The sequence below is a fragment of the Saccoglossus kowalevskii genome, chromosome 19 (assembly GCF_978046115.1).
Source record: "Saccoglossus kowalevskii chromosome 19, keSacKowa6.1, whole genome shotgun sequence".
In the NCBI taxonomy this organism is placed as follows: domain Eukaryota; kingdom Metazoa; phylum Hemichordata; class Enteropneusta; family Harrimaniidae; genus Saccoglossus; species Saccoglossus kowalevskii.
Genome location: NC_140659.1, coordinates 27406907 through 27420145, shown reverse-complemented (window position 1 = coordinate 27420145; position 13239 = coordinate 27406907). Strand labels below are relative to the sequence as shown.

The window sequence follows — 13239 nt, the reverse complement described above, 5'->3', positions numbered from 1 at the left end:
TCAGACCTTGGAACACATGGATTCTAGGCTACTGTAGAGGTAACAGACCTTGTAATACATATATGGATTCTAGGCTACTGTGGAGGTTTCAGACTTTGGGACACATGGATTCTAGGCTACTGTGGAGGTAACAGTCCTTGTAATACATAAATTGATTCTAGGCTACTGTTGAGGTTTCAGGACTTGGAACACATGGATTCTAGGTTACTGTGGAGGTAACAGACCTTATATACATATATGGATTCTAGGCTACTTTGGAGGTTTCAGACCTTGGAACACATGGATTCTAGGCTACTGTAGAGGTAACAGACCTTGTAATACATATGTGGATTCTAGGCTACTGTGGAGGTTTCAGACTTTGGGACACATGGATTCTAGGCTACTGTAGAGATAACAGACCTTGGAACACATGGATTCTAGGCTACTGTAGAGGTAACAGACCTTGTAATACATGGATTCCAGGCTACTGTAGAGGTACCAGACCTTGTAATACATATATGGATTCTAGGCTACTGTGGAGGTAACAGACCTTGGAACACATGGATTCTAGGCTACTGTGGAGGTTTCAGACCTTGGAACACATAGATTCTAGGCTACTGTAGAGGTAACAGACCTTGTAATACATATGTGGATTCTAGGCTACTGTGGAGGTTTCAGACTTTGGGACACATGGATTCTAGGCTACTGTAGAGATAACAGACCTTGGAACACATGGATTCTAGGCTACTGTAGAGGTAACAGACCTTGTAATACATGGATTCTCAGCTACTGTAGAGGTAACAGACCTTGTAATACATGGATTCCAAGCTACTGTAGAGGTACCAGACTTTGTAATACATATATGGATTCTAGGCTACTGTGGAGGTAACAGACCTTGGAACACATGGATTCTAGGCTACAGTAGAGATAACAGACCTTGGAACACATGGATTCTCGGTTACTGTGGAGGTAACAGACCTTGAAATACATATACGGATTCTAGGCTACTGTATAGGTAACAGACCTTGGAACACATGGATTCTAGGCTACTGTAGAGGTAACAGACCTTGTAATACATGGATTCTAGGCTACTGTTGAGGTAACAGACCTTGGAACACATGGATTCTAGGCTACTGTGGAGGTTTCAGACCTTGGAACACGTGGATTCTAGGCTACTGTGTAGGTAACAGACCTTGTAATACATATATGGATTCTAGACTACTGTGGAGGTTTCAGACCTTGGAACACATGAATTCTAGGCTACTGTGGAGGTAACAGTCCTTGTAATACATAAATGGATTCTAGGCTACTGTGGAGGTTTCAGGCCTTGGAACACATGGATTCTAGGTTACTGTGGAGGTGACAGACCTTATATACATATATGGATTCTAGGCTACTTTGGAGGTTTCAGACCTTGGAACACATGGATTCTAGGCTACTGTAGAGGTAACAGACCTTGTAATACATATATGGATTCTTGGCTACTGTGGAGGTTTCAGACTTTGGGACACATGGATTCTAGGCTACTGTAGAGATAACAGACCTTGGAACACATGGATTCTAGGCTACTGTAGAGGTAACAGACCTTGTAATACATATATGGATTCTAGGCTACTGTAGAGGTAACAGACCTTGGAACACATGGATTCTAGGCTACTGTAGAGGTAACAGACCTTGGAACACATGGATTCTAGGCTACTGTGGAGGTAACAGACCTTGGAACACATGGATTCTAGGCTACTGTAGAGGTAACAGACCTTGTAATACATATATGGATTCTAGGCTACTGTGGAGGTTTCAGACCTTGGAACACATGGACTCTAGGCTACTGTGGAAGCAACAGACCTTGTAATACATATATGGATTCTAGGCTACTGTAGAGGTTTCAGACCTTGGAACACATGGATTCCAGGCTACTGTAGAGGTACCAGACCTTGTAATACATATATGGATTCTAGGCTACTGTGGAGGTGACAGACCTTGGAACACATGGATTCTAGGCTACTGTAGAGGTAACAGACCTTGGAACACATGGATTCTCTGCTACTGTGGAGGTAACAGACCTTGTAATACATATATGGATTCTAGGCTACTGTAGAGGTAACAGACCTTGGAACACATGGATTCTAGGCTACTGTAGAGGTAACAGACCTTGGAACACATGGATTCTAGGCTACTGTGGAGGTAACAGACCTTGTAATACATATATGGATTCTAGGCTACTGTGGAGGTTTCAGACCTTGGAACACATGGATTCTAGGCTACTGTAGAGGTAACAGACCTTGTAATACATATATGGATTCTAGGCTACTGTGGAGGTTTCAGACTTTGGGACACATGGATTCTAGGCTACTGTGGAGGTTTCAGACCTTGTAATACATATATGGATTCTAGGCTGCTGTGGAGGTTTCAGACCTTGGAACACATGGATTCTAGGCTACTGTGAAGGTAACAGACCTTGTAATACATATATGAATTCTAGGCTACTGTGGAGGTTTCAGACTTTGGGACACATGGATTCTAGGCTACTGTAGAGGTTTCAGACTTTGGAACACATGGATTCTAGGCTACTGTGGAGGTTTCAGACCTTGTAATACATATATGGATTCTAGGCTACTGTGGAGGTTTCAGACCTTGGAACACATGGATTCTAGGCTACTGTGGAGGTAACAGACCTTGTAATACATATATGGATTCTAGGCTACTGTGGAGGTTTCAGACCTTGGAACACATGGATTCTAGGCTACTGTAGAGGTAACAGACCTTGTAATACATATATGGATTCTAGGCTACTGTAGAGGTTTCAAACCTTAGAACACATGGAGTCTAGGCTACTGTGGAGGTAACAGATCTTATATACATATATGGATTCTAGGCTACTGTGGAGGTTTCAGACCTTGGAACACATGGATTCTAGGCTACTGTAGAGGTAACAGACCTTGGAACACATGGATTCTAGGCTACTGTGGAGGTTTCAGACCTTGTAATACATATATGGATTCTAGGCTGCTGTGGAGGTTTCAGACCTTGGAACACATGGATTCTAGGCTACTGTGAAGGTAACAGACCTTGTAATACATATATGAATTCTAGGCTACTGTGGAGGTTTCAGACTTTGGGACACATGGATTCTAGGCTACTGTAGAGGTTTCAGACTTTGGAACACATGGATTCTAGGCTACTGTGGAGGTTTCAGACCTTGTAATACATATATGGATTCTAGGCTACTGTGGAGGTTTCAGACCTTGGAACACATGGATTCTAGGCTACTGTGGAGGTAACAGACCTTGTAATACATATATGGATTCTAGGCTACTGTGGAGGTTTCAGACCTTGGAACACATGGATTCTAGGCTACTGTAGAGGTAACAGACCTTGTAATACATATATGGATTCTAGGCTACTGTAGAGGTAACAGACCTTGTAATACATATATGGATTCTAGGCTACTGTAGAGGTTTCAAACCTTAGAACACATGGAGTCTAGGCTACTGTGGAGGTAACAGATCTTATATACATATATGGATTCTAGGCTACTGTGGAGGTTTCAGACCTTGGAACACATGGATTCTAGGCTACTGTAGAGGTAACAGACCTTGGAACACATGGATTCTAGGCTACTGTGGAGGTTTCAGACCTTGGAACACATGGATTCTAGGCTACTGTGGAGGTAAGAGACCTTGTAATACATATATGGATTCTAGGCTACTGTAGAGGTTTCAGACCTTGGAACACACATGGATTCTAGGCTACTGTGGAGGTAACAGACCTTGTAATACATATATGGATTCTAGGCTACTGTGGAGGTTTCAGACCTTGGAACACATGGATTCTCGGCTACTGTGGGGGTAACAGACCTTGTAATACATATATGGATTCTAGGCTACTGTAGAGGTTTCAGACCTTGGAACACACATGGATTCTAGGCTACTGTGGAGCTTTCAGACTTTGGGACACATGGATTCTAGGCTACTGTAGAGGTTTCAGACCTTGGAACACACAACAATTCTAGGCTACTATGGTACCTTTTTCTGTCTGACATATGTAACCTGTGGGTTGTGTACTGCTACATGGTAGATCATTCCATTTTCCATTTTGAATATCAACACAGTCTTCATCATCATTATAATTATCAGGCTGGTCAGTTCCCCAATTGCTACAGAAAAGAAATATGAAATTAAATCATGATATGGCACCAGACTGAAAATAGTTTTTTGAGTCATTTTGATCGGTGGCAACACACATATCGTGTGTGGCATCATATTGCTACTAGACATCCATTTAACATTCAATTTTGATTCTATTTTTAGTAATTCAATAAACTTGGCTGTACTCGCTTGCCAGGCATTGCCTGCTACATATTACTAATTTGAATTTTCTGACGTTGATTCATTTTCCCAAAGTAACATATCCACAGAATCATGATGACATTTTGAAAATCACATACTCCCATAGTCAGACTTTAAATAGTCGTTTTCAACTGACAAATTAGATACATGTCTATAACAACTTTATCTAGTCTCGTCTTAGAAACTAAACACTCACACATATCCATAATCATCCAGAAAAACTCCATCTACCCAAATAAAGGCATCTTCGTTGACTACATCATGGAGACCAATCCAAAACAACTGTTGTGTTGAGGAATCTGTCAGTGAAGTCACATAGTCCTATAAAACACAAAAGTAACATTCAAATTACCAATTCTATTCAATATTCTGTTTATAAAAATATTTTATAATTTGTATAAATCCATATGAGTGTTAGAGACGCATTAAAATTACTTTAAATTTAAGATTTGCTTTTCAAATGAGAAGCTTGGGAACTAATATTTGTCTGCTATTTGAGATGCACAACATGAAAACATGGTGATTCACATTATCAAAATTTATAATACATACAGAAAATACATTTGATTTTTCATCCATGGTTTTTAGTTCCAGAGCACCTCTGTGATGAATTCAATTTAAATCTGCGTTTTTTAGATACCAGAAATGGGCTAATAATTTCAATATGCATGTTTTTAAACATTAAACTTTTAAACATCATGTCTATGGATTACCCCATGGATGAACGTAATGAATACAAAATAAGCAATTATTATGCATAGATTTAGATCTTTATATTATTTCAGGGCACACATGTACAATATTCATTAGAATGTGATGATTAATCCTAACTACGGGTTAGTGGAAAACTGAAAAATAAATTATTAAATTACAGAAATTAGGTAATTATTGTGAACGTATATAAACCCAAAACTAAATAGATCATCACATTGTGTTAGAGTATATATGTAATTCATTAAATTAAGATCAGTACTGTCACAGACCATTTATGTATGAAGTTTCATTGAAATGTGATTAGAACCAAAAAATTATGAATTATTATGCAAATTAGATAATTAATATGATCTGATATTAACCCAAAACTGAGGAAGACTGTGCACTGTTCTTTGCACAAGGAAGTAAACAATTAGTTAATTGAGTTTCATCCAATTAGCAATTGGATTAATTTGAATACTGTAACTGCTTGAATTTCACAATATAAATTGTCATCAGTGAAAATTACTTTAGCAAAATTTTCTTTCAAGATAGCCATCAAATCCTGAATTTGCAAAACTTTTACTGAATGAGTGAAACTGCAAACAATAAGTAACATTCAGATATATATGAGCTCTGAAGCCAATACTAAAGTAGGTGATTTTCTGTTCAACTGCGAGATCTTGCATTTCTTTATTTCATAGCTCACATCGAAAGCTCCTTACTTCATCGAAATTGCCTATCATCAAATGTGAACAGCACATTGTTAACCATGGAAATATCCCCCAAAATACTTTTGCGTTTGTCAATCCCATTGTGATGTTTGTCGCCACTACGATGTTATGACATTTGTTTGTCCTGTTTGAAGGGGAGTCGTCAAATGCGCATGCGTCTGATGGCCATAGCGTGTCATTGTTTACAAACAAGCATCTACTCATTAACCTAGACTGGCAAAGTCATGACTTCTTTTTTGTTTTACAAAAAGAAATAATTAATTGTTCTTCTATTCCTTTTAACGTGATCGCGAAAATTAACCTGACCGCTAAAGAAATCCCGACTGGACGCATCTGCTGGCATTTGACTGCTACTAATTATTCATGATGTCATTGATTTATGATTATTCATGAGTGGGTGTGTGAAAGTAAACGTGACTTTTTAAAGGTTGATTCGATTCGATTGCAGAGATGGATACTTTAACTTTTTTAAGTTCAACGGCGATACTTTCATCCATGTTTACTGAAAACAAGTCAATTTAAATGTCCAATGTATATAAGTAGTCTTTCAAAATCGTCGAGACCTCAGAAGTGAACATCAACACAGATAAGAGATGACGTATACAGCTGCACTCTGATTCGTTGTCAATGCTAGTCAACATCTTTTAATTAGCATAATCACTGGAGTGATTCTGCTCCGGTTTTCACTCCAACGCAGGGGGTCGCCTGCAGATGCGTTCAGTCGGGATTTCTTTTGCAGTCACGCTAGTTTTCGCGATCATGTTAAAAAAGCTAAATTGACAATTATTTGTATTTTTTTTTGTAACACAAAAAAGAAGTCCCGACTTTGCCAGTCTACCATGAACCATGTGTTCTTAGCATGTGTTGTTATCGTCGCTTGGGACTCAATTTCCGCGCATGCGCAGGTGACGAACTTCCCGCTTTAAGTATTGCATTGTGGGAAATGATCAACAAAAAAGGATATTTGTTGATTTGTTGAGTTTTCATAGGGTATACCATTAAAGCTCCATCTAAATTACAAATGGTTCGCCTCCATTATTATATTATTATTCTATTATTTGTTTCCGATTATAATATAATTAGGGGGAAAATAATAAAAAATGGTACTGATCGATTTATTTGAATTTTCAGCGATGAATCATTTTACAAAACTACACTTACATTTACTCCACTAGAATCAATGACGACCAACATCCCCCCTTTGTCTTCACATGCCGTCTTCGCATCAGACCACGTGATAGATCCATCTTTATCATTCATGTAATAACAACGATTCAGATAAACTGACCATCCCGCCGGGCATCTATATTTACAAAAAGCTGTAAAGACATAAACAGAACAGTTAGGCTGGCGTTAAACAATACTATGGCTACATTGAGTAAAGTAATTGTAGTACGACGCATTATTCCGCGCTTTAATCGTTATTGGGAGGATTGTGAGTTTCCAGAGTTTTGTCAAAGTGTATATGGTCAAACCTAGTGTCAAATTCACAGCATGGATGTTAGCCTAAATCGTAATCGGTGAACTGAGGACAAGAGAGCTTGCAACTGGAGTAAAAAAATAAGAAAACGCCACCAGCGGTCAACTGTAGATGAACAATTTAGTTCATCTTTCGGGAACGTCATTCCTTCTCCAGGGATGTTCATAAAACATGAAATGCGGCATGTTTTTTTATTACCACAACAATACTATCCCAACTATTGTTTTGTTTTTTTTTTAGGAAAAAAGTACGACGTCATATTCTCATGGCATACGGTGGGGATAACAAACGTCATTAAAAACTAAACATAGTTCCCACCCCTGACATTCCCCCTCCTTAAGTTGATATGTTGTTGACTTCTTCGCACATAAATTAGAATTATTTCATAGCGGCGAGATTACGTTCTACTAATTTTGCCGTATCGATCAACTTATTATCATTAGTTGGTTTTCTTCCATTTTATCAGCCCGCGCCACTAAACACGTTACGTAAATTAATACCGCGTGCATGTATGTTAAAATTATATCCCATCATTCAGTTTGGGAGTTTGGGAAATCCTTAACCGATAATTTAAACAAAAGAATTTTAGGGGAGGGTTTCGTTGCCAAACTATTAATTTTTGAACTATCGCCGTTACAGAACTTTGCAGCCGTGGCTATCGATTCGTCTAGACGTTTGATGTCATGAAGATGTACATACAATCTATGTATCAAGATTGATATCACTTTACATGACATCGGAATGGGTGCCAAGGTTTTAACCTCGTCTTGCGATCGCATGACTATGCGAAATAAGAAAGTCGGCTCTCGATATCAGCGACCTATTTGTTTAATGCTTCATTTGTACGCATGAGTTCACACCATTGTAGTTATTCGTTTTTGATACTATGTCTAGCGCATTTGTAATTTTACAGTGAGTAAAAATATAAATATCTTGTGTTCGATATATTAGTGTTGGGTCTAAATTATCGTTGCAGTATGGCTGCCCTTTGAGTGTATGCCGACAAATAGCTAGAAGTTAATTTTTCTTTGAACAAAACATTTTCAGTTATTTACGCGATTTGTGTTCACCCAATCTAGTATTCAAAGTTTGTTGTCATTTTGTACCATGAAGAGCATTTAAAAAAAAAAAAAAAAATTTCAAATGTAAAATATAACCCATATTTCGGGATTTACTTCTCCAGATAAACCACGCGGAATACAACGAACGTATATAATTAATAACTTTCGTTTATACGAGTGAAGTTGCGAAATTCGAGTCGAGCATATTATTGGGCATATATGTATGCAATGTATTATCATATAATGGAACAACACCATGACAGACGAAAATCAACCCAATTAAAAACTTTGAACGCTATTAGAATTTAAATCCGCATATAATACATGATGACCGTTGCAAATTTTCCGTAATATTGCGAACTTTTGCTTTCCAATAAACTATCTTATTATAATGACACAATGTAATGAACAATTCAGTTCAAATCTTACGACAGAACTTGAAGTTTACGCGAAAAATAAAAGTTTTGGGATAATGCGCATTTATGAAATTGATTATTGAGGTTACCAAATGAAACACACATTTCCATGGAAAAACAATAGGAATGAAATACAGTGTTATATACGTGTTACCTTCTTTTTGGTCAATCACATAAAATGCGGTGTGTCATCAAATTGAAATGAATTCTGTCGTTTTGTAAAGAACAAAGTAAATATACAAATAAATGAAATATAGGTATCGGCGACGCGCGACCACTATATTCATCGTAATACATAATATTGGACAATATTACTTTTCTGTAACACTTATAGAATATATTTAAACTATCTATTTTAGAAATAGTAACTTACCCGGCATAAGAAGACAGAGAAAAAGAAAACTTCTGTTAATCAGCATTTTGTAGTTAGAAATGACTGTTGCATAAACGTGTCATAAGTGTGTAACTGTTAGTTGTGACTCTATCAGTACGATACGCCCTCTAAAACAAACAAATACCGAAGATCATCATAACGCATATCGTGTTTACATTGTTTATGAACTTTGGTTGAGTGATGACAAAATATGGACCTGTTTGGTCTTTTACGGATCAGTATGCGTTAGTATTTGTTTGATCTACATTCACCTATTAAAGGGCGGTGGTCCTCGCGCTGCGCATGTGCGACATTTGTGTTGATAAACATTGATCCTCCCACAGTGCGCTCTTCTAATGGAAATCACAAGTATGAGGATTTACCTGGGCGCGACTTGCACTAACTACCGCGGGTGACTCCTTCGATACATTTCAATCACCTCAAAATATACGATTAGAGCTTGGTAACGTCTAGTTTGTACTCGTTGATCTCCACAACAGACAAAGCCGCCATCTTTGTTTATATGAGACTCGTATATCTCGCGCATGCGTGGCGCGACGACTACCACCCTTTAATCTTATTCGCGACTTGTAAGGCGAAGAATAAAATAATGTCACTTTCGGCAGATCCGGTGGTGTACGTGACGGCGACGGCAGTTTTTCAAATTACTGGTACTCGTGAAATAACGTTTCTTTGTTCGAGCTTTCATAAAAAAAATGGAGACATATGATTTACAGATATGTTCGCAGTAAATAAGCGAGACAGTTCAATCATGATAGCGACGATTTTACAAGAAATTGAGACGGCATCCATGAGCTGGTTTTTTTTGTCAATTTTTTTATATTTTTCACTGAATTGATCAATAGATTATATGTTTAATTTACATAATGATTTAGCTAATTGTATACGTTTCCGTTATATCTCAAGAGATACTCCACAGACCATGCGTCAGATGGCCATAGCGTGTCATTGTTTATAAACATGCGTCTAGTACCAATGAGCCTTTGCGTTTTTAGCGTGTGTTGTTATCGTCGCTTGGAACTCAATTCCCGCTTCAATTTCAGAACCCTTCTTAACTGTTTCTCAGACATTCCAAGAAATACTCAACAAATTTCAATGAAACCTGGTACATAAATAATCCATGCACCTGACAGATTCTTGGTTGAAATTTGTACATATTAAAGTTTTAATTTGCTTAGTAATTAGTCAACTGTAACCTTTCGCAAGAACCACTCAATAAATTTAAAAAACAACATCAATAGATTGTACAAGGAAACTTGGTACATAAGTGGTCTGGTATAATCCTCCCATCCCGTTGAAATTCGTGCATAATAATAACATCGTCAGTATACTAGAAAATTTGACTGAGAACATATTTGTGGAGTTTGGTGGCCATATCTTTCAACAATGAATTATTGGCATTCAGATTGTGTAAGGTTCTGATACCTGCATGACAAAAATACAGACAATGACACCACTGTCAATGATAGATGGGGTTTCCGTGACCACTACAAGATTAAGGTCCTACCATAATAAACACTCATACTCATTAATATCGATAAAATAATGGGGCCATCTGTGAACAGAGGGCTCTGATTCATGATTACACTATCAGCTGCCATATTTGTAGTTTATGTAAGTTTTTGTGCTTATCTAATTGACTATTCAGGGTATTTCCTCAAAGTCAAAACTGATCACATAATCTGTATATAAAAATCCCAGTTATGAACTGAAACAAGCAGCCTCTCAGCTGAGATAGTTTCGCTGTTAGCAATGCACATATCTGAGGTATATGTATACAGTTGTAGTATCAAAGCAATTGGACTTGACGTTTTTGACAAAAAGTCAAAAATATCACTTTCTACCAAAAATATTCATCAAAACTAAAGAATTGAAGATATCATCAGAAATCTGAGAGAGGTCTACCTGTAATACCTATATGTATAATATCAAAACTTCTTACCAAAACCAAAAATATTCATCAAAATTGGAGAATTGAAGATATCATCACGAAATGAACAAATCTGAGAAAGTTCCTATGTAGTACCTACATGTGTATGTATAATATCAAAGCAATCAGACTTCAATCAAACAAGAAGTCGAAAACATCACTTCTTACCAAAAATATTCAACAAATATTGAACAAATCTGAGAGAGGTCTACCTGTAGTACCTATATGTATATTATCAAAGCAATCAGAGCGGAGCTAAAAAGTTGACACAGACGCCGGTGAACAATCACGTATATGATAAGCTCCACTCAAAAACGACGACAGCAGAACTAAAAACAGAAAGCCCTACAATGGTTGATAAGCTTCAGGAATATTTTAGAAAAGTAAATATCAAGACAATTGTTGCATAATTACTGATATTTAATAATATTTTTATACAATTATTACGATCACATAAATAATAAAAATATTTTTGACAATCTTAAAAAAAACACAATTTGTTACAGCATATTTAAAAAATTAGAAATAAGATTTTAAAAAATAATGCTTTGATAAAATTAATAACAAATATCATTAATATTACAGTACATAAATATGCAAAGTACATTTGAATAGGAAAATTGCATATTATAGAATTATCAATACCTGTGAATTTTAAAACGCCTGTGAATTTCAAAAGTCAAACATACAGAAAAACACAAAAGGCAGGCATGCATTGCAAATCAACTTTGCCCAAGTTTCGTGTTAACAGTCATCGTGTCACGTCCTCTTCGGCATGGGACTCATAGCGGTGTATACAATGCATATAAAATACATTGTTTATTTAGATGAAATTCGAAAATTCAAACTCGCAGTGCACGGCGACCACCGCCCTTTAAGAGTTGCCATATCAATTTAGGGGAAAGGTGCCTCGGGCACATGTACAGAAAAACAGACAGGTATTCACAATCCAATTCTATGAGAAATGATTCACACTGAATTGTGATTGAGAATGTTGAATACAGTAATGTCGTAGACTCTATATTTATGGGTTTCAATGTAAATAATACATTTTAATATTTCAGTTTCATAACTTGAAGATTTCTTCGGTACTAAGTTGGCAGAAATATACCACAATAAGAAATGGCAGACAGTTTGTGTGATTCAACAATGAAAATTGGCTAATTAAAATGTGACAAAAATAATGAGTCACCTCAAATAACCTGTGTACTAAACTGTAGTGAAATACCATAAGCATTTCGTTAGATACAAGACATACTGATAGCAACTTCAATACAACAGTAGACATTGCAAGTAGACAATTCAGTGCACTACATTCTAGTTGAAAGAAACATGATGGAATTGTAGAGACTAAGCACAGTGAAAACTGAATTTAAAACATGTGTATCATTAAATAGTAAAAAAAAAAAAAAAAAATATAAGCAAAATAAATAAAACATTCTTTGTGTTCATTCTAATAATATAAATTTTAAGTTTTACATCAGAAAAAATTATGCAGGACCTGTTTGAAGACTGGTTTGAACCAGACACTGTCAGAAAAGACTATTTTGTCAGAACCTGTTTGAGCTAAATCTCACTGGTGAAAACTGGTTTGAACCAGACACTGTCAGAAAAGACTATTTTGTCAGAACCTGTTTGAGCTGAATCTCACTGGTGAAAACTGGTTTGAACCAGTTTTCTCTGGATCGGACTGAAATAACTATATCACAGACAAGGTTTCAGAGCATGGATTGTCATATCTGAATTGCATTAGCAGTAGTCCACACTGGTGCCACCAGAAGAAAGCTATTATAATTGTAATATGCCACCACTGATGACTCGATCCGATGTAATCAACTTTGCCTGTAATGAAATTAAAAAATAATGTTAAGTTACTCCTCCATTAAAAAAAATTTCCTTCAGACATTTAAAATATTGTGTTATTTCATGCATTTATTCACAGGTCATTGAAGTATTTTTGCACAAAAGACAGGTCAGAAATCCATGAAAACAGTGATTATTGATCTTTTCACCACTGTTTCCTAAGAGGTTCTTAGATATGATGAAATCAAATAGTTACAATACATAGAAGTTCTATAATATGACAAGCATTATTGTTAGAAGAAACAACATTTTATTTTCTTCTATTGTAAATGATAGAACAATTTTTGAGGGTAATTAAAAAAAATGGAACTTTGTTGGACAATAACATAAATTTCATTTA

At 36.5% G+C, this 13239-nt stretch overlaps 2 protein-coding genes across 2 annotated transcripts in view; both read right to left on the bottom strand.

Annotated features, from left to right (window-relative positions):
- The window catches only part of LOC102801348 (macrophage mannose receptor 1-like), an 82323-nt gene extending 73192 nt beyond the window's left edge, over positions 1 to 9131 (bottom strand). The window contains exons 1-4 of the mRNA XM_085493778.1: positions 9086 to 9131; positions 6917 to 7074; positions 4525 to 4649; positions 4005 to 4135 (exon numbers count right to left, since the gene is read on the bottom strand). Of these exons, the coding sequence (XP_085349904.1) occupies positions 4005 to 4135; positions 4525 to 4649; positions 6917 to 7074; positions 9086 to 9131 (460 nt within the window). The remainder of the gene's footprint in view (positions 1 to 4004; positions 4136 to 4524; positions 4650 to 6916; positions 7075 to 9085) is intronic.
- A 2304-nt stretch (positions 9132 to 11435) lies between these two features.
- Positions 11436 to 13239, bottom strand: part of LOC102801468 (progestin and adipoQ receptor family member 3-like) — a 58225-nt gene continuing 56421 nt past the window's right edge. Inside the window, exon 7 of the mRNA XM_085493516.1 lies at positions 11436 to 12878. Within this exon, the coding sequence (XP_085349642.1) occupies positions 12736 to 12878 (143 nt within the window). The 3' untranslated portion in view covers positions 11436 to 12735. The remainder of the gene's footprint in view (positions 12879 to 13239) is intronic.